The 21,411-nt window shown below is 43.3% G+C and overlaps 1 protein-coding gene across 3 annotated transcripts in view; it reads left to right on the top strand.

The window, feature by feature from the left end:
* The first annotated feature begins 3,046 nt into the window (after positions 1-3,046).
* Positions 3,047-21,411, top strand: part of ARSJ (arylsulfatase family member J) — a 38,728-nt gene continuing 20,363 nt past the window's right edge. For 2 of the 3 annotated variants that reach the window (XR_004060668.1, XM_030946965.1), the window contains exon 1: positions 3,047-3,584. Coding sequence is in view for 2 of the 3 variants with exons in the window: in XM_030946965.1 (XP_030802825.1) it covers positions 3,217-3,584 (368 nt within the window). In the remaining variant the exon portion in view is untranslated. Of the gene's footprint in view, positions 3,585-8,795; positions 8,929-21,411 lie in introns of those variants that run through there. The other variant, XM_030946966.1, reaches the window with a different exon arrangement.

The following is a 21,411-nucleotide window of genomic DNA, read 5'->3' as shown; positions in this document are numbered from 1 at the left end:
GAATATCGACTCTGTGTGTAGGCCAAAGCCTGCTTAATTCTTCCTCTAGTTGCAGCAATTCAGCTAAAAATAGCAGTTCACAAAGCTGTTCTTCAGGCAAAGTTTCCTGGCCTCGGGCATGATTAGGAAGAGCGCTGAATTGCACATCCCAAATTGCATCCTTCCTTGTTACTGACAGCTGTGAGTCACAGGTAAGAGAAAGATGTAGGCTCCAGCTAGGAGAAATTACCTTTGTCCAGCTAGAAAGAATTACCTTTTCAAGACTGACCTAAGGGTTAGAAAAACAGTTACTGTAGGAGCCTTAGCACTTGAATATACTTTTTTCTATCAACTGGTCTTCCCAAGACCTCACTTACCAGTATTGTTCCTGTTTCTCTGTAACTTGGAGTGAAGCTCTCTCTCAGGAAGAGTGTTGGCACAAGGAATGGGAGTTTGCATGTCCAGCCTTCATGCTGGAGCTCTCTCCAGTCTCTGGCACCACAGGGCTGTCACCTTTGGGAGGCAGCTGGCACAAAGGGCAGTCAGGGCAGAGAAAGGAGACAGAACACGTGGGTTTTTTTGGGATATCTCTGTGTGTCATACACATCTACCTTGGGAAGAGCAGGTCAGTGGCAGCCTGACCTGAAAGAACCAGCGAAGGGCAGCTCTAAGAGCCCCCACCCGGGCTGCAGGTAACTGCAGATGAGCCTCCTACTGCAGCCATCCTCTCTGCACAAATTTAATTTTATGGCCTCAATACACACAAGAGACTGCATAGCAAGGACTAAAAATATATCCCTTCCTAATGGTGTGCTAAATTCAGTTTTACCTAGTGTATGTTTGAATTAATGTATTCACTGCACTCAAGTTTAAATACCTATGGATGTTCAGGATTTCTTTCCCCTCAGGGAAAAAAATACTTCCTTCAGCTTTCACAACTCTTCTGTTCCTTTCACTGAGCATCCTGAATGGGCTCTATAAACCTTGGCTACAATTTCTGAGCATCTACAAATATTTCCTTAAGTAGAATATTAATAGCACATTATCTTCTAAGGCCTCTCTGCTTGAAGGTCAGCTGAGTATTTTGCTGACATAAGCCTACTTTTGTTTTTGCAAAAGTGGGAGAAAAAAAAGAAAAAAAGGAAGCTTTGTCAGGCCTAAAAAGAGAGAAGGTCAAGTTTATAGATGTCTGGCAGAGATTGCCCTGGAATATTTTTATTTGTAGCTGGGTGGAACTAACAGGGCTTGGTATGGTTAATGGGGCACTGGAAAGTCACAGGCTCTGCTCTCTCCTGTCCTCCTAGAGCTGTTCTATGGCATCTTCTTAATCATATAGTTTTCCTACTTTACTGCTAGAAAATATGTATGTATACATTTGATCAGCTACTTATTATGATGCTCTGATGTTTGCCTGGGTCCATAGTGCTACTACAGCTTATATTAAAAGGGAATCATCATATCTTGTTTGTGTTAAAGGCAAAATGGCATCACTACTCTGATTTGCACTTGACCATTTATGGATTTAGTGTCTACATACATTCTTTTGGTCTTATAAGTGTGGGGAAAAGGCAGGAGTAAAAATTGGAATAGAAAATTCTTTTAAAGGAAGTGTAACTTCAAGGAATCGTAGAATGGTTTGGGTTGGAAGGAACCTCTAATTCCAACCCCCCCTGCCCTGGGCAGGGATGGTAGATGAAAATGTCACAGTTTCTTAAGTTTAAGATTTTGTTGTGTTTTTTTTTTTTTAAGTGCTTGTGTTAATGTGCTGTGATTTCAGAAGATGTTCTACCTCAGAAGTTAAACTCTGCAGGTTTTACGGTGCAGTTGTTGCTTTATTGTATCACTTTTCAGCATGAACAAGCCTTTACTTAGGACACTGAAATCCCTAAATCTGCTTTTACTTCCATGTTTTCCTGCTGTAGCATTGAAAACTTCAGCGTAACACTTAGTTATTTCTGAATGGGTCTTTTACAATGGAAATTTTAGAGTGGGGACAGTTTTGTACAACCTGATGTGAACCGAATCAGTTAGATTCAACCCAAATTAAAATTCTCTCAAGACAGCCCTACTTTATTTTTCATCCGGGAGGGATCCCAGAGGGATGTAGAAAGTCCCTCGGCAGGGACCAGCTGGAGCTTAGCACAGAGGTGCAGGAACTAGAGGGCTTGGCCCAAGTTCCTGTTTAAGAGTTAATGCTTTATAAAACCTGGTGTGACTAAAAGTCGTTCGTGCTGACTCACGTTAGACAGGTCAGACCTGCAGATTTACTTCAGCCTAATCGTGTGTGAATATCAGTTTCTGCTTGACTCGGTGTCTTCCAGGACAGAATGAAGTTGTATTTTGCAACTGCAGCACATTCGTACTTTAACCCAAATTCTTAAAAGTGATTGTATTCTGCAAAGGCGCATTCCTGGCGTTTGCCACAGCCTCGCCAGAATTGGAGGGTTTGGGATTTGGGGCTGTTTTGTGGCTGGAAACAAATCCGGTACGTTCATACCTTCCAGATGTTTGTGGCCAAGTCAGAAACACTTAAAACAATCAATATTGCGAGGGGGAGGAAGGAGCAGGACCACTTCTCTGTGGGGGGGAGGCTGGCGCTGGCGGCCGAACGGGGTGGGGGGTTTTCCTCTGGGATGCGGGGGGCGGGCGAGGGAGGGAGGAGAGGGAAAGGAAGAAAAGAGTTGCGGACGGGTCGGGCTGGGGCAGGAACCGGGCTTGCGGAGGGGCCGGGCAGGGAGGAGCGGGGCTGCGGGCTCTGCCGGGCCGGGGTGCCCCTGTCCTCCGGCGGGTCCGAGCGCCGGGAGCCACCGGGGGCGGAGGCGAGGGTGGGCGGAGGGAGCGGGGAGGGAGCGGCGCGGCCCGGCAGCGCCGGCGGAGGCGGGCGGGGGGCGGCACGTCCCGGCCCGTCCCGGCCCCGTCCCGTCCCGGGGCGCCCCGGCTCGCCCCGCCATGGGCAGCGGCCCCGGGACGGGCTGGCAGCGGCGCCCCGGCGCAGGGCCGGGGGCGGGCCGAGGGTGCTGTGACCCCCGGCGGGGCCCTGCCCACCCGCCCGGCTCCGGCACCGGCTCCGGCACCGGCTCCAGCGGCTGAAGTTGCCGAAGTTGGGGTGGCTGCGATGTCCCTCGCCCGGAGGGAGCCCTGACGGGCGCCGCCCGTCCCGAGGCCGCCTGGCTTTGCTGGGGTTTTGTTGATTTATTTCCTTTTCGTTCCTGTTTTTCTGCCCTCCCGCCGCGGTGGATGGCCCGCGGTGGGCGCCGCTGGCCGCGCCGCCCCAGCCCGGGGAGGATGGTGGCGGCGGTGCTGGCCGGGCTGTCCCTGCTCAGCCTCCTCACCTGCGGCTACCTGGCCTGGGGCAGCCGCCGGGGAGGTGCCGGGGATGCGCCGGGGAACCTGCTGGGAGAGGAGCCCGCGGCCGGCGCCCCCCGCTCGCAGCCGCACATCATCTTCATCCTGGCCGACGATCAGGGCTTCAGGGACGTGGGGTACCACGGGTCCGAGATCCGGACGCCCACGCTGGACAAGCTGGCTGCCGAAGGGGTCAAGCTGGAGAACTACTATGTCCAGCCCATGTGTACACCATCCAGAAGCCAATTGATCACTGGAAAGTAAGTTTACTACTGCTTCATCATTCACCTCTCCAGCCTAAATGCTGTCCTCCCTGTTGGAAAGACCAGGGGTGAACCTGGCAGGTTCACTTCTGGGTTATCCTATGGGCAGAAGGTGCCTCTCTGGTTCCCTTAAAACCCTTGAATGGAACGGACTTGTGATAGGTTTGAAACAGCGAGATGAAGCTGTCACCGTGTGAGGCAGGAGGGTTCAGCACTGCGAGCTGCCCTGCAGAGTGCTGGAGCACGTTGGTGCTTACAGCATCACTGACAGACGTGCTGGTTGTCAAGTAACGTTGCTATTGCTGGGAGCGAGCAGCTTCACTTTGCTCTGTGATTTCCAGGGCACTCAGAGGAGGAGGAAATGCCAGCCTTTCGTTTTCTCCTCTGTGTTCATTGCAGCTGGGTCATGGGTCTCCCTGGCATTGTCTTGATGTGGGTTCTCTCCAAGGGTTATCCTGCATTTCTGAGCTGGTGTCCCAGTGTATCACATATGGATGGGCACGGGGAGTTCAGGCTCTCTCAGCACCCTCATAGCATGGCTGTCGTCACTTTGCAGACAATTGCAAACTTTACTCCTAAGCCACTAAAAAGGTGCCTCTCCTAACTGGTGAGAGCTCTGGGTGGGTGTCACATGCTTTGCCTTAAAGTTCTGTTATGCTGTGGTCTGCTAACAAAATAATTACCCAACCTCAGGGCCTTCTTACATCAGAAGGTTAATGAGGATTAAGGGGGGGAGTTTATGCATTTGAACTGTAGGAACAATTTCTAAATCTCCAAGTGTGGACGCATTTACTCTGGAGCAAAACTTCCTTGTCTCTGTTTAGCTTAACTCCCTTTGACAGGAACAGGGAACTCCTAAAAGAGCAAAACAAAATGGGAGGAAAAAGGTTTATTTTCTCCATTCCCGAAGTATAAACAGGAACAAGGCCATGTTAATACTGCTGGTAAAAGAAACACATGTTAAATAAAACAAGCAACTAGCCTGGTGTCTCGCATTTCCATATGGTAGAGCTGGAGATAATTCCCAGTCTCGGTCTATTTCCCAGACTTGCTGGACCAGGGAGATTTGCATGGAGAGCTGACACATTATCTAGAGCAAGAATTCCACACAGGTCTTTGTTTGGGTTTTATTTTTACTTCTTTGTGCAGTCTGTGTCTCAGAAGTTATTTCGAGGCACCTCCTCGCTCATTCACAAGAACAGAGTTGCCCCGAGGCCGCTAAAGCAGCAGCTCTCAAGGGAAACGGGTGCCAGGGCAGCGATCAGTGCACCTCGGCTGTCTTGAGAGGCCCGCAGCACTTGGAGGCCAGGAGCTCTGCCAGCAGCACGTAGGCAGCCAGCTTTCTGAGCATGATGGCTTGGGAAGCAGTGCTGCACAAAGGCAGTGTCATGCCGCACAGCAATGACTCATGCAGCAGCTGCAGGAACGGGATGACCGGGTTCCAGTGGAACCAGGGTGCTGCTCTGGCTCTTGGAGGCTGCAGAGATTGTCTAAACGTGAGAAAAGTACAAGTTAAGGATAACTGTAACTCAGTTTAACTATTTTGGTCCTTCTTTAAATACACTAAAAGGTAGGCATGTTCTGAGGAGCCCTGCTCTTTTCATTGGCTTGCCAGACGGAAATGGTTCTGCAAATCTGCCTGCTTTGGTTTTGGAAACTTTTATAGGAAAAAAGAAATTTGCTTATACTTTGTCTTTATTTTCTTAGTCTGCTGGTCTGAAGCCCATATAGTATTTTTTTTTATCTTGTTCTACGTTGGGGAAAAAGGAGCTGTAGAGAGAGAACTGTTTCTCATGAGTGAGGAATCAGGAAGGGATTGGTGAGGGGTTGATAGGCTGGGTAGAGTACTCACAAGGCAGGTTCAGAGAATACTGTTTCCATTCTTGCTGAAGGTAAATGCTTTGATGACTGCTTTTAATGCCTTCTTAGAAGAGACGTCTTAATTAAAATGCCAGGATTTGGGCACTCCTAATCCAAGACAAGTGCTGGTATTTCTTGAGTTGTTAAATGTGTTAGTTCCAGGCTAAAGACCTGCTCATCTTCTGGAGGATCATCTGGATGCTCCATGCCTCCCAATACACATCCAGTGCTTAATACAGTACCAAAGAATAGTTTAGGTTGGAAGGGACCTTTAAAAGTCCAGGCCCCTGCCATGGACATCTTGAACTAGAGCATGTTCCAAACATAACCTGTTGGATCAGTCAAATCCAGAAGGACTTGTGTAAATCAGAGTCATGAATGACTCAGGTTGCCAAGTGGAAGTTAAAATGTGGAGAAGACTTTGAACAGCCCAAGTTCTTCACAGGTCTGCAGGCAGCCCCTCCATGGCCTGTGTTAGTAAAGAGACCCTTCTTTTGGTGACTGTCCTGTGTGTGAGCTAGTACAGGGTAGGAGGCTGGAGATGACCTGTTAGAAGGAAGAGGCAGAATTATTTTTTCCCCCTGTGCTATATCACAGTGTGGCAGCTGGTGAGTTTGTCATCCTGACCACTTCTGAGTCCCTGTCTGCTTTCTCACACCCTGTGTGTGAGCCTTTGGCTGCTTTCATTCCTTGCTTTCCCACAGTATTGTCACTTTCCCCATTCACTCCATCCAAAACTATTGCTTTTCGGCCATTAGTAGGGCTGGCTTCCACAGCTTATTATTTTGGGCTGTACTTCTGGGTGTGTGTGGGGGGTGTAGCTGAGCTGAGTCTCAGGAATGAAGAAGAAGGGCGTGAGCAGTGGGCTGAGGGCCAGTGTGATGTGCAGGGGCTGTGAGGGGAGGTGAGGGAGCAGCTCTGCACAGCAGCTGCACAGCTGGGGTGGCAGCAAGGACCTGGGTGACAGGGTGTGCTCTGCCCTGGGCAGCTCTGGGACACTGCCCCGCCTCTCCCAGCTCCTACAGCTGGACTAAACCTGTGGTTGTCAATGGGCTTGGCTGTGAGTGACATAAATTGTCTCCAGATGAGTTGGTTTGTGTGGTACAGTATTTTTTGTGGTTGTTTCCTTCTTGAAAGTATCAGGCATGCCTCAAAACCTAAATAATTTGAGCAGAATGGGGTACCTGGCTGAAAGCCTATAAGCTTAGAGAAACATGTCTTGGGGTAGCTGTCCCAGTTCTGTGCAGCAGGCATTATGCAATGCAGGAATATTTGCTGGAACAATACCTAATTTAGCAAAGGAATCTGACAATTAATACTGACTGATAAGGAGGAATCTACACATAATATACTGTAAATGCTTTTGGCATTATTTAGATACCTGTTTCCTCCTCTAGGCTCCTGGGTTTCTGCTGACCGTCAGACTTGTAGCCTGGGGAACATGGTGTGCACTGGAATCCATCTGGGCCACAGGAAGGTTCCTCATCTATTCAGGAATAGGGATCTCTCTTTGTAGAATCTGATGAACAGCTGGGGTTACAGATCAGTGAGAATCTGAAATCCTTTTCTGAGTCATGGAAGCCCTGCACTAATCTCCGGAATGAGCTTTGCACTGTGGATGGAATGCAGAGATGGAGGATGTTGGGAAATGCTGAAAGTCTGGGGAAATAAATCCTTTTTTTTCCCTGGGATAAAATGGAATATTGAGAATTTGCTCATCCAAAGCAGACAGAAATAGATTGTGTAATCAGTAAGCATAATCTGAGTGTTATTGTAATATAAGTAATTATATCTCTTATCTAATTCAGAAATGTCAGACATTTATAAACATATATATATAGCTATGTGTGTTAGGCATATGGCTCTAGGCATCCCTGTGTAGTGATACCTAGTTCAGCATTAAAAATGACAATGTTTGAGCAAACTAAGACTTTTTTTGGCAAACAGGAGTGGGCTCAGTACTTTGAGTTGAAGGCAGTGTAGCTGCTTCAAGGCAGGCAGAAATCCTTTACTCTGAGGGTGAGAGTTGTTGATCATCCTCCTCTCTCCCTTCTCCTGGGTGTATCCTGGCCCAGGCAGCAGTTCCAGCAGGGTGCTGCTCTGGGAAGGAGCCAGTATGGCAGTGTGGGACTGGGAATTACCTGCTGTGCTCTGAGTGCAGTGAAGGGTCCTGGAGCCTTGACGGGGTACTGGGAAGCATATCTAGCACTCCATTAGAAACAAAACATCAGGGCTGCAGAATATCAGCCTGAAGTAGCAAGAGGTGACCTGATACTTTATCTGCTCTGAGGTAAAGGGACTTGGCAGTCAGCGCTCCTGAGCTTCATTCTGATCAGTGTTTCCATTAAGAACTGAGATGATGAAATAAAATGTTCTGATTAAATGGGCTGGTGAGAGAGGAGGGCCTGCCAGCATTAAGGGACTGTAGTGATACTGAAAATCATCTTGACAAATTAGAGATGTAATCTGAAATAAAACAAAATTAAAGCCAGCAGTGATAAATAGAAGATACTCTGCTGAATTCCTGAAGCAGAAAGAAATTTAACGGGCTGAGAATGGTGATCAACTCCTTAGACAGTATTCCTTTAGAAAAGTAGCCGGAATTACAGTGTGTCATGCACTGGGTGTGAGGTCAGCCATGTCGTGCTGTTACAGAAAAGGTGAACATCACACGAGTTTGTGAGAATGTGCGGCCTGGTAGGTCTGTGAGGAGCCCTTCTCCATGGCTGGAGCACTTTTGCCCAAACTTGGGCATCATCCCCAAGAGCAACGTCTGTATCATTGGAGAGTGTCCAGAGAAGGGTGATCTGATATCTCAGGGAGATAACTTGGGGGGAAGGATCAGAGGAAACGGAGCTGATTAGTCTAAAGGAGAGAAAATCGGGAAGGGACGTGGTAGGCCTCTGGTGTTTTAAGAGCTGTGTAGAGAAGGGGCATAGTGTGTGTTCAGTGTCATGCTGGGTGGTACAAGAAATGAGGGGCTTTCTGGAGCGGGAAAACTTCAGGTCAGATCAGAGGGAGAACCTGCAATGTAGAGATTGTGAAACCCTGGAATAGCCGGCTTTGAGAAATTGCTGGGTTTCTCCAGTAGCAGTCATTAGGAAGGATGTGTCAGGAATGGCATAACATAGCTGAGTCTGTCTTGGGGAAAAGGGTTGAGTTGGATGGGGTCTCTTCCAGCTTGGATTCATCTGTGCCTCATTTGAAGTACAGATTAATACAGAAGGCCTTCTGAGGCATGGTGTGAATAAAACACTACTAAATGCCAGAAAACTATTTCAGCGTTTGCTCTGACAGAAAATGCTGTGTGAAAGTTGAATTTCAGTTTTCTCCTAAAAATTCCTCTTTTCTTCATCCTAGTTTCCTCTGGAAATTTTCAAGATTTTTCCCCCTAGGCCTCATAACTCTTGGAGTATGTCATTGTTTATTTCTGCTGACTTCGTTCAGGACCGTTTGTGGGACGGCTGCCAAAGATGTTGAGGTATCTTTTTCCATGTTCTTATGTCTTTCACTTAGCATGACATTGTCCATACATGCATATATATGAAGCACGCAGAGAGAACAAGTAAATAATTAAATGCAAGGACTTATTTTTCTTTATTTTCTTCTGCCTCTGTTTGCTCTCCTCTGTTCAATTGAAAATTACATCCAGGTACTGAGCTGCTCTGGGGTATTAAGCTGCAAGAGGTCTGTCCGTATCATTGTAATTATTAATTGACTGCACAAAGGAGCATGTGGAGAACAGGGCAGGAAGGGAAACTACATGCAAGCAATCAAGATAAAAAGTGGCACATGCAGGAAGTAGCAAAGTGTAGAACAGGTTATGATAACTTTTTCTTGCATCACTTTCTGGCAGCCTCTAAGAATATTGCTTGATAGGCAAAGTCTGTTGTATGGAACAAACAGCATTGCCTGACATTTATTACTATGTAGTAGAAATTGATTTTTGTTTTTCATTTTCCAAGTTATGTACTTTTCCAAAGTACAGTAGGCTAAAGAAATAGAGTTGGAAATAAATTTAGAAAATCTGTGATTGTAAATTACCAGTACTCCAAAGAGCTTGTTACAGGCTTCTATCCTGCGGTTTGGTTTGTTGGGTGTTCCAACTGTAAAAGAGAAATTAAATTCCATAGAAAAGTTGAGCTTAAAGTAATTAAGGAATTTAGCCCTTTTAGCATTGTTCCTGGTACATGCTTTGGCATTGGTGACACGCAGCGCTGCCTGTGACAAGAAGCTGGATGAGTGGTGGCCATGGACTCCTGTGCAGTTCTCCCTTTTCACTGTTACTCTTCCTTCATGAGACCCTTCAAGTGAATCAAGATGGGAACCTGAGATGGGTGTCTGTAAATAAAACTGGAAATTAAAATATGAGGTCTGCTTTCCTGTCAAAGGATTGAGACCAAATGAAATGGGACAAATTAAATTAATGTTTTCATTAAGACACTTTACATTTCATAGAAAGGTTTTTCCAGATTAGTGAGCTGAAGGTCAGAAGAAGGGAAGAACCTGTCCACATTCTTTCTGTCTCTGTGACACTAGTGTGGGTGATAATACCACACCCAGGGCTTTGTCTTGGCAATTGTATGTATCTTAGTTGAATTTTTGTTGCACTTTGGGTTTAAAGTCAATCTTTGATATTTCCTATTCCCCCCATATTTTTTGCTTGGCTTTGTATTGATTCACAGTCAGATTTTCTGTGCTGAGTTGAGTTTGCTCCATTCTGGAATGTCTGTTCCAGAATGAAGGAGGTAATTCACCAGCCATTTTTCAATTAATATAAATAGCACAAGGCAAAGAAGATTGGGCCTGTGTGAGTGATCTTGTGTAGGATGTGTTAGCTTTCTCTGTATCAGTAAGCATTTCATCAAAGTTACCCAATTTATTGCTTTTCTCATTTAAAAACCGGAAGACCTGGCTGCTGACCTCAGCTTCTCTCTGTACGTGTAAATTGGGAGGCTGGAATGCAATAGCAAGAGTTCAGAGAAAACCCAAGACAATCCTAATGGGTAACAAATGCAAAGGATTAATATAAAAGGTGTTTTAGGCATTGACTAAAATAGCTTTGTGGCCTGTGATGAAATTGCAGAATTTTAAATGGGGAACTTTATTGGTTTACAATAAGAAAGCAGTTCAGTATGTTTCATCATCCTGGTTAACTGCAGTTGTAATACATTAATTGGTGGTGTCAGCTATCACCTGCTTATTAATTCAGGCTGTTAGCAACACATTATCAAGCTCGAGGTTGGAGGGACAGAATGTTGCTGGAATTGGAAAACAAATCTGGGATAATTAGGCAGATTTTAATCTGCTTCAAACACAAAATTATCTTCTCAAATGCATCTCTGCCGATATTAGATAACAAGCATTGAAGTAGACATTATTAATATCTTAAGTATGTTATGGCCCCAGAGCCTTTATTTTCAACCTTGGGGCAGAAATCTCACATCTGGAAACCAAACCTAGTCCTTATTTTTCTTACACTTAAACACGTGGTTAGTGAGGATGTTTGTGCCATGGCAGCTTTCTCACTGTCATGGCACTCTGACTGTAAGTGCAGAATTCAAACTAGATTATTTTGGATTTTAATTTAATTTTTTTCCTTTTTTGATTGAAATATTAATTCAGCTTTTTGGGATAGATTTTAATTCTAGTGCATCCTTTTATCAGATTATTAGCTGTTTTCTAGCCAAATCTCTTGCGTCCATTTTCTGATTCAGTCTACTTTTATCTCCATTTATGAGTTTTAAAGCATTCCTTCCCTGAAAAAGAATTTTCTCCCATTATGAGATAACATTATGTAATTTTTCTTAGCATTTATAGAACACAAGTGGGTACCAAGGTACTGCTTTAGAGGCGATCTCTGTGATAATAAGCTCTCATGAGAAATGAGTTCCCTTCTGTGTTGAAGAGGCAGAAAATTACAAATTTGAAGAAACACTATAATTTGAGGAAAATGGGAAGCTGAAGGGAAGGGAGAAAATTAGTCTCAGGATAGGGGGAAGCAGTGTAGTATCTTTAGACTAAATATACTCTAATAGACCCACTGTTGCCTCACAAATTGTACCTCTCTGAATGTAATAAACTTTGTCAAAACACCATTTACCATCACATTTTATATACTCCGATCTAGTTGCCATGGATCAGAGTTGATGAAGTCACAGAAAACTGGGTTTGAGGGGGCCTCTGGAGGTTGCTGAATTAGGTCTCCTGCCAAATTACATCACACAGCAGGGACACACTGACTTTATAAACTCTTCTTTATTGTTTGTTTCCTCCTGGAAATAAAAAAATATTGCCAAGTATTCAAGAAATTGCAATCTTGACTGTTAGGGAGTTTCCTAACTTTACCATGTTGTTAATTTTAGTAAAGAAAACTGTTTTGTGAACTTTTTAATATATTTTTTTTCTTTTAAAGGGCCAATTGATGTAATTAGAGACTTTGTTAATGACCACAGCATAATGGCAGCTCCTTCCTTAATTTTTCCATGGTCCCATTTTCAAGAGCCTTCAGAGGAAGCTACTTCAGCCTGTTTGCTGATTTTTTTTAAGAGCGGATTTTTTACTATTGTACATACTTGCCTACCATTATTCCACATTAGTTCTGATTTGTGGTCTGTTTAATTCTTAATTCCTGAATTATTTTATGGTTCTGACTTGTCAAAATAAAATTGGTGGAGGGGAGGAAGGAACAACTTACTTCTGTGTTGTTTCTCCCCCTGTACAAGTACTCTAGGCAAAAAATGAAGTATTTGCTGCTTGGTTTATGGCCCTCTCCATTCTTACCAGCTTCTGTTTTCATGTTTCCTGCTAGATGTGACCTGGAAGTGCGCTGGGGTTTAATAGCCTGAATTTCAGCTGTTACCTCCTACAATGCCTTGTCTTTACCAGTAAACTGATTTAATGGGATTTTTAATGTATGTATATATAGAAATGCAGCTTTTCCTGGCAAACCCCTAAAGTGCTTTTCAATCTGAAAAACCGTAACATCAAGATGATTCTTGCTGTTCAACGTGCATCCTCCATATATCTGAGTCACACCTGCTCACTTTGGTTACAAAACCATTTATTTCGTTACCATTAACCATGGTGAGTCATGGTAATGCAAAATGAAATTTGTAGGCTGCTTTGCTTTTCTTTATAAACAAGATGCAGCCTGAGATATCTTAAAAGAAAAAAAAAAACAACAGAGTGGAGCATTTCTGTATCAAATGATTTCATGTCATAGTTGGGTTTTGGGGGTACTTAGGGGACATTTCTGCTCCTTAATAAATTACTGATTTGCATAATAAATGTATTTGGGGTCAGAAGCAGAAGGAACAACTCAAGCAGTGAGTCAGACAACCAAGATTTTATTTGCTGCCCTTGTGATTGTTCACCTAGGTTCGTGTGTTTGGAAACCCTTCCTGTGGGTGAGGGTGCCCATGATCCAAGGGGAAAGTGGGGAGCAATCCCTTTGCTCCCCAGTCAGCCTGGAGAGAGCTGTTGCCTGGTTTGTGTTTCTCTGGTAATGGAGGTGTGTGTTTTACAAAATGGGACTATTTATTAGCTTGACCCGGTTGCCGGTTCCTTCTGCAGCCTCCCATCCTTCTAAGGGAAAACCACAGGAAATTATTGCATCTGCAGTAATACTGGTGCTCTGTGCCACCCTCCCCTCCTGTCCTTCAGGATGCTTCCCTGACCTTTTTGCACATTATCCCCAGAAAACCCTCAGCTTTCAGGTCTTTCCAGAATTAGTTTGAAACATTTGCAGCCTCCCAAACCACTTCCAGGCTTTCCTGGACAGCAGCCCACCAGGATGTCCTTTCAGAGTCTTCCCTCTGCTTCCAAAGCCAATCAGTTTGGCTGCCAGACTTAAATCCATTCTCTTCATTTTCCCCATTATCCTGTCTCTGGCACCAAGCAGAGGAAGAGCCAAACCAAGTCTTCTCCACAAGAATGAGTTGTCTCACCCTGTCCTTTAGTTCTCTAATTCTTCAGGTAGTTTTTGGATGAAGAGCAGATTGGTGTGGTTTTCAGATACAATCAGAATTTATGTTCCTGTTAATCAGTTACTGGCAGGTGTAAAGATTTGTATGCATAAAGAAATAGTATTTATACTTTCCTTATCAGTATTTTAAAGCTGGATTAATTATAGCTGATCACAGTTGTAAATACACTTCAAGTGGTATAAAAGGCAATACTCCTTGCACAGTTCTGAAATTATTTTGAAACTGTTAAAAAGCCTGTTGTCAAAGGAGATTTTCTAATAAATGCTTGAGCTAAGGATGGTGCTCTCTGGGTGGTTCCCCTTATGGCTCCTGAGCTGACTGCCTTGCTGCTGGACAGTTCAGAACGGAGGGAACAGACTGGCATTCATTGCTTTCCGTCCACAGAAAATTCAAGAAAACAGTTTTAAGAAATCCTAGTAAATTACTATATATGTCCTTCAAGAAATCATTAAAAATGCTATTTAAATATGTGGGAATAACTTTTTCCTAAAAAACTTTCAACAGAGATTTCCATACTTTCCCTAGGCAGTCTCAGCTGTAATTTGGGTTGTATAACTTTGAAACTGTCTAACTTCCATCTTCCCTCCTGCAGTTTAAGCCTCTGATCTCTTGGCAATTTTCAGGTGAAGAACTTACTTTGCTACAAAAGGTGATAAATCTGTACATCTGAGTCTATTATCACATCTCTGCTCTTCCCTTCTCCAGCCTGAGTAAATTCAGTTCTTTCCATCTTTCCACACAGACCTTGGTTTATATACCTTTGATGGCTCTTAGTGTACTCCTCTGGACTTTTTATATCTGGGCCTATTTTTTATTGCAAAGTGTCATCAGGAGCAGGACACAATGTTCCAGTAAAAGTTTGACCAGTCCAGCCTTGCTATCTTGTTCTCAATCCCAAAGTTACTAAAATATTTTCACAGTTGAGTAATTGGAAGGCAGTGCAACAGCTCCTTTACTGGCATGAATTTACCTCAGCAGAAAATCTGGGCAAAGCGTCTGTTTATCAGAGAGTGTTTGAGGCTTTTCCGCTGCTGATGGGTAGGGAATGTCACAGGAACAACAGATCTTGTACTATTTTTACCAGTTCAGCTGTGATCTGCCAGTTAAACCGGGCTGATCATCTTTATGGGCTCGTTCCTTTGACAACTCCCACATTCTGTGCAGCACAGGGCAAGGTGCACTCAAACCACACCATCCCATGACAGGATAACAGCCAGGTGGGAGCCCTATCCCCTTTCTCAATGCTTGGATATGAAGCAAATGCATTTTCTTTTCCTCTTAGAGGCCAGGGGAACCTGTGTTTTATTGCCTTACTTAAAGCAGGGTGTCATGTTTTCCCTAACCCCTCGTGTAGGTCCTGATAAGACAAAGCCTTTTTCCACAGCGCCAAGTCATTGCTGACTCACCCTCAGGCTGGGCTAGCAGCAAGCCCCAGATCTTCTTTTCTGCAAGAAATTTAAGTTACTGTCATTGATTATTTGACCCCAAAAGCACTGCTTTGTGGTTATTGTAAGTGAATTGCCTCCTGTTCAGTTCAAGTTATTCCTCTAATTCAATTTCCTTTTGAATTTCAGCTCTTCAACAGGCAGTGCAGCAGGTTGAGTGCAAATTTACAGTCTGAACAGGTTGTGGAATTTAATCTGTATAAATTTCACCTTAAACATATAGTCATAACCCCTATGAAAATAATCACTCAAAATGTAATTAACCCAATTGCTTTTTCTAATTCCTCACAGATGTACTTTAGGAATGAAAAAGCCTGCAGCCTAAATATATTTATTCCAAATTTTTCATTTTACAACTTGAATTTGCCAAATCAGTTTTCAGGGTTAGTTAAAGAAATCATATGGGCATATCATAAAATGGTTTGGGTTGAAAGGGACCCTAAAGCTCATCTTGGTCCACCCCCTGCCATGGGCAGGGACACTTTCCACAATCCCAGGTTGCTCCAAGCCCTGTCCAGCCTGGCCTTGGACACTTCCGGGCACGGGGCAGCCACAGGTGCTCTGGGCAACCTGTGCCAGGCTCACCCCCTCACCTCCTCACAGTAAAATGTTTTTTTCAGGATGTCTTTTTCAACCTTGAGCTTTTGGAGTCTTGAGTGTTTGTGTTTTGAGTTTGTTTTGTTTTTGAAGTGTTTCTGCTCTCCCTTCTCTGTGTTTCTGGTTCATCAAGCAAAATAATGATCTTGAGTTTTGGCATTCCAGTGTCCAATGACCTGTGCCACTGTCCATGCATCCTGTTTTGCTGGAGTGTCACTGGATGTCACCTGCAGGTATTACAGAAAGATAAGAATAGGCTGATTGTTCCATCTTCATTTGGTTGGATATTTCTCTGAAGAAATGAGGCAGGCAGTTTCCCAAGGAGCAGACAGAGCCTCCTCTGTAGCTGTGGTGTTGTGCTGAGGCCAGCAGGACAAGGCTGGAATGAGCTGGGAATCCAGGCTGTCCTCATCTGAATCTTGGTTGTGACAGTGTGCAAAGAAGGATTTGTCTTTCACAAGTTGTAACAGATGAAGTTGCTGGATTGTGTTTCATCACAAAAAATGCTCTGTGTTGCAGATCAAGGTGCTGGTAAGTCATATGCATTGCCAGAAAACTAATAGGCAGCTACAGCTCTGGTATTCAAAAATACAAATAGATTTGTGCTCTTTAAAAATCTTACTTCTCTGCTAAGCAAAGACCAATTTCATGATGTAATGAACATTGACATATAAAGACATTTCTTAAAAGACCATTTGAAGCTTTTGTCTCTTGTGGGGTAAATATATGGTGTTTAACAGCAAGGACATTTCCTACAAAATTACTGCTGGGCTTTCATTACATTTTAGAGATTGGAGATGACCAATTAGGCACGCTCCAAGTGTTTGCTCTGCTATAGCTAATACAGGTTTTTATTAGAATTATGACCTTTATTTGCTTTTGAATCATGTCCAGCAAAATGGAATAGTCACTCATTATCAGTGATTTGGATTTTGGTTTTGGGAATAAACCATGTGTGCTCTTATTAGTGCCATGAGAGTTTCTTCCTTGCCAAAAATCCGTGGATTTGATGAAGAAGGGAGGAAAAATAATTCCTTGCCAGAGTAAAACATAAAAGATATATCTATATCTGTCTATGTCATATATATGTATATATATATATGTGTGTATACATATATATGTATAAATTGCCAATTTCTTTTTATAAAATGGCATTACTGGAGAGGGCAAGGTCTGTTGCTCAGCTGTTCTTGTATGGAAGGTAAATGTGCTGTCTCACTTGAACTCAGTCTTCTGGCAACCCATGTCCATGGCCAGGGTATTTGGCTTTGCAAAAACACAGCAAAAGTGTACAAAGAAAACCCCCACCTTTGTCTAGCCTAATTCCCTTGGCTTGCACAAGGGAAATTTTGAATTTAGCAAATGGAACAAGTGTGGTCCCAGCCTGATCTATTTGGGAGCAGTTGATAAATGGTGTCAAAACAGTCCTGCGTATTTGGAATTAAATCCTGCACATTTCTGAAGAAACACTTGCAAATATTGCTGTTCTGCAGAAGTGTCTGGAACAGTTGGTGCTGGTGCAACACTGGCCAGGCAGGAATGGAATTAAAATATTTCCTCTCTGCCTTCTGCTCGAGGCTTATCAGCTGCTGATGCCATAGAGAAACTTGGTCTATAGTACCCTGATCCAAACTGAGAATGTTCTCCTGCATTAACATTTTTTTAAAGAAATCTTTCAGCAACTTGGGCTTTCACAGCAATGCTTTAACTGCAGTCAGTTTGTCTCCCCACAAAACTCAGCATAAATCAAGACTTATTTCAGTGTTCTTGCGGTTCAGAAAATGCAATTTTAAATTTTTAATTTTTTTTTTTATTTTATTTTATTTTATTTTTATTCTTTTTGCCAAAGACAGCCAGTGAGTGTCCTTCATCTTCCAGGCTGTGCTGGGTGAATGTGTGTGACCTGTGTGGGAAGGTGTGCTCCCTGTTTTCCTCTGCCTTTCTATCCTGTCAAGCCAGTGATGCTCCATTAGCAGCAGGGACTGGGAATGTAACATGCTTAGTGTCCCTGCCCTGGTGGCCCTGCCATACCAGGGACATTGGAGCCTAAACCATTCTGTCATTCCATTATTCCAATTCTATGATTTTCCATTAATTTTTACATTGATACATCTTCAGTTTATTATGTAAATACACCTAAATTTAGGAGCCAGTGAAGCTTGTATTCACAAGATTTTATTGAATACACACAGTTTTGCCATGGTTAAACCAGAAATAATTCATTAAACACAAAATGTCATTCCCTCGAAGCTATAATTTGATATACCTCCTAGAAATAAAAGTGTGGATTTTCTTAAATAACTTGTTTAGTTAAATAACTCTAAATAAACCCAGACAGTCCCCTTAGGTGAGGAGTAGGTGCTTGAAGACAGGAAGTACATGCAAAACAGAAATGCACCCACAGCAACACACGAAATTCGAAATGCAGCTCAACTGTGTGTTCTTCACTTTTCCTGCCCCCTATTGGGATTGTGTCTGTGTGTACAACTGGAGATTGGCATGCCAGGAACATGACAGGGAGAGAACAGATTGCTTCCCTTCACTGACAGGGACGATTTCACCTATTTATGGCACTCGGGTGTTGGTACAGAAAAAGCCAAGTGTGCCCAGGCTGCTGATAGCACTTGTGCTGAATTCACACCTCATCAATCCATTATCTAAGGAAATGAGGGAACAAAGGAACCATGGCTTAATTGGGGTGGATGGATGATAATGCCAGGCAAGCAAGAGGCCAACCTGTGCCTTAGCCAATGGCAAAACTTTTTCTGGGAAGGAAAATGTGATTCTCTAACCTGTGATTGTCACCATGAACATGGAGGGAGTCCCTGAGCCATGGACACAGCCACTTCTTGGCTCTTAAAGCCTTTTTTGCTGCCTCAGCTGCTAGCTTGCTTTAGGATGGAAATGGGCAGGCAGAGTGTTTAATTTTTGTCACTTCTCTGCAAGAAAAGGAACTACCTGCAGGTAGAGAAAGATCATCAAATGCCATTGGAAAAGCAGCTGAAGCCAGGGTAATTATTGAGAAGAATTTTGATGTAGGAATTATTAAGGCAGGAGAAATTGAATGTTTTAAGCACATTCCTGAGGGAGTGAGTGGGAGAAATCATTCTGTCTCCTGAGAATATGAAATAATGTGTGCGCATTTTGGAGGTTTATTAGAAGGCAACGTGTGCTTTGTGTGATTCCATTTGTTTAACTACTTAATTCAAATCTATCTCTTCCATCTACTGGCTGATCAAGAGCTCCATAGTAGTCAGGCACTTGAAAATTTTCACCTTTGTCAGATTGTTGTTTTGTTGCATTTTCTTGTCTCAGTAGCACACCTTGGAAATTGCAGATTCAAGAAGAGAATGAGAATTTTCTTCTCTTTTTTTCATCCCTAGGGAAGGCAGGAATAAAGAAAAATTGTTGTTTTCGGCTAGAAAAGCAAAAGAGAAACAAATGGATGGGCATCATACACAACTCTTTATTTTGTTGGCTCCATTATTTTGTTTGTTACCAGCAGAATATCTGTATGAGCTATATTATTAGCTACAATATAGGTGATAATAGGGCTTGGATAGTCTTGGAGCAACCTGCTCCAGTGGAAGGTTCCCTGCCCACTGCAGAGGCTTGGAATTGGATAAGTTTTAAGGACCCTCCAAGCCAAATCATTCTGTGATTGCATGGCCCCAGTAAGGAACCCCAGTGACCCAGAGAGGCTTTTATTCCAGCACATCAAATCCTTAAATGTGCCTGATGCAAAAGGATATTTATAGGCTCAGGAGGAATACTGATGAGAGATTTTTCCGGAGCAAATGAAATAAAAATGAGGATTGTTCCCAAGCAAGTGCTCTACATCATGGTGAAGCTAACATCTTGAGTCCAACTGGGAAAGAGCAGGAGCAGCAATTTCAGATCCTGTACAGGGAATACAGGTAATCTCAGAAGAAAAGGAGGTATTTCCTTGTCAAACCAAGCCTTCCAGCTTAGATCCTAGAACTGCAGTTGGCTGTATTTTCAAGCATGGGGTTTCCTTCTTCATCCCATAGGAATGAGAATGAAGACAGATGGGAAGAAGGGAGGGGGAAGAAAAAAAAAACCAAAGGCACTTCTCTTGAACTGGAACAGTTTGGAGGATTTTAGAAAATGCAGTCAATGCAGAGTTATTTACCAGTGTTGGACTGGTATAGCTCCAAGGGCCGTGTTAAATGCCTTACATTAGATATTTATTCTTCCACAATATGAGGAAGTCTTGTGCACTTTGTGAAGCACCAGATGTTGGTCTGGGATTGCCTTGGAACAGCATGGGTATCACTGGCACCTACAAATAATTCCAGAGATGCAGTAAGATCCATAGACATACCCAGCCATTATTTTGCTGGTGAAAATCAGGATTTACATTATTCCACACCAAAAGTGGAGCTGTTCTTCCCTTTTTCCTTTTCTTACATTTTGTTTGGGGGTGGCTAACTAAAAGCATATAAAGAATGAATTAAAAGCTGTTTGCACTTTATACCTTGAATATATCAGAATGCCAATGTCTCCAGCAACCTTGCTGTTAACATTAAGTGGAAATTTATTGTCCTTGGAGTTGACTTGTAGCATTGGCAACAAACAGAATTACTGTTGTGGGGTTTATGTTGGGTTTTATATGACAGCCCAGGATGATGCATTTCTCAAAGCACTTGAGATGCAATTTCAGAGAGGCAAATGAGGATCCATCAATGGGTCAGAGCAACACAGTTCAAAGGCCCATAGTTCATAAAATATTTATGTGCTGTTATAAAAGTAAAGAGGAAAGGGAGCTTATGTAACATACCAAAAAAAATGAAGAGCCAGCAAAAAACTTCCTCTTCCACCCCACAACTGAACTGAACTTACATATTTCCAGAGAAAGTGTGTCCAGCCATGGCTTTTCCACAGCTATCCCAGCATGTCTGCTGTTTCAAATCAAATTATTCAGTTCTTTCCTCTTCTATTGTTCCTAGATGGATGCATCATGTCCAAGCTATGCTCACTGTGACCAACTGCAGAAAAGTAATTTGCCACAAGATTTTTTTGTTGTTTTTTTTTTTGGTATAATAATGTAATTGCAAGGGAAAAGGGGAAGCAGGAGAGCGACATCAGAAAATATACTGGAGTGTTTAAATTTGAATAACATTTCAAAGAAAATCACCCCAAACCACTACAAACCCCCTAAGCAGGGAAAAATATCTGAACTTCCAGGCAATAAAAATCTGAGAGGAAATTTTGTTGCCGGTTAGCTGACTCATGGTGTCCTTTACACTGTTGTTGCCTACTGTAATTCAGATTTTTGGATTTATCTGGATTTTTAGATTAGTGTCTATTTGGTTTTAAAATGCTGATTTTATACTGGCCCTATGTCTGAAAGTTCTAAAGGAAAATGTAAAAAATTAATGAAAGGCTTAATTTAAACTTTTGGGTAATGTTACTCATTAGAGGAAGCCCTGTTGGAATCACTGAGTTCCACTCTGATTCTAATGTGGTTTTTATGGATTTTTCATCTTTCCCTTCTTTCTTTTACCTTGTTTCTCCATAGTCTCCTTCCCAGGAGATGTGGCTGCAGTTTCCCCAGTGACCATCAGCCCTGCTTCCATCTTGAGGAAGTAGATTATATGAGAAGTTATATAAGAGAGATTATAGGAGTAGATTATGTGGGAGAAACTGCCAAGTCAGAGCCAGAATGCACATTCAGCCCAGACTCTTGGCTCCCAAGGAATGCAGGCAGAGGTTTTACAGACCTTTTGCTCCTCTCCCATTCTGCTGCTGCTGACTCTTTAGTCACCTCCCCTGCATTTTGATTTTGAACGCACAGACTTAAGCCTGGATTTGAGAAGCAGATGCTTGACTTTAACACAAATAATAGCAAAGAAGTTGGTCCTGCAGTTTGTCCAGCACTGCTCATGAAAAGCAGGGCATGAAATGGACTGT

The sequence above is a fragment of the Camarhynchus parvulus genome, chromosome 4 (genome assembly GCF_901933205.1).
Source record: "Camarhynchus parvulus chromosome 4, STF_HiC, whole genome shotgun sequence".
NCBI lineage: Eukaryota > Metazoa > Chordata > Aves > Passeriformes > Thraupidae > Camarhynchus > Camarhynchus parvulus.
The sequence above is the reverse complement of the archived record's forward strand: the minus strand, read 5'-3'. Positions and strand labels throughout refer to the sequence as shown.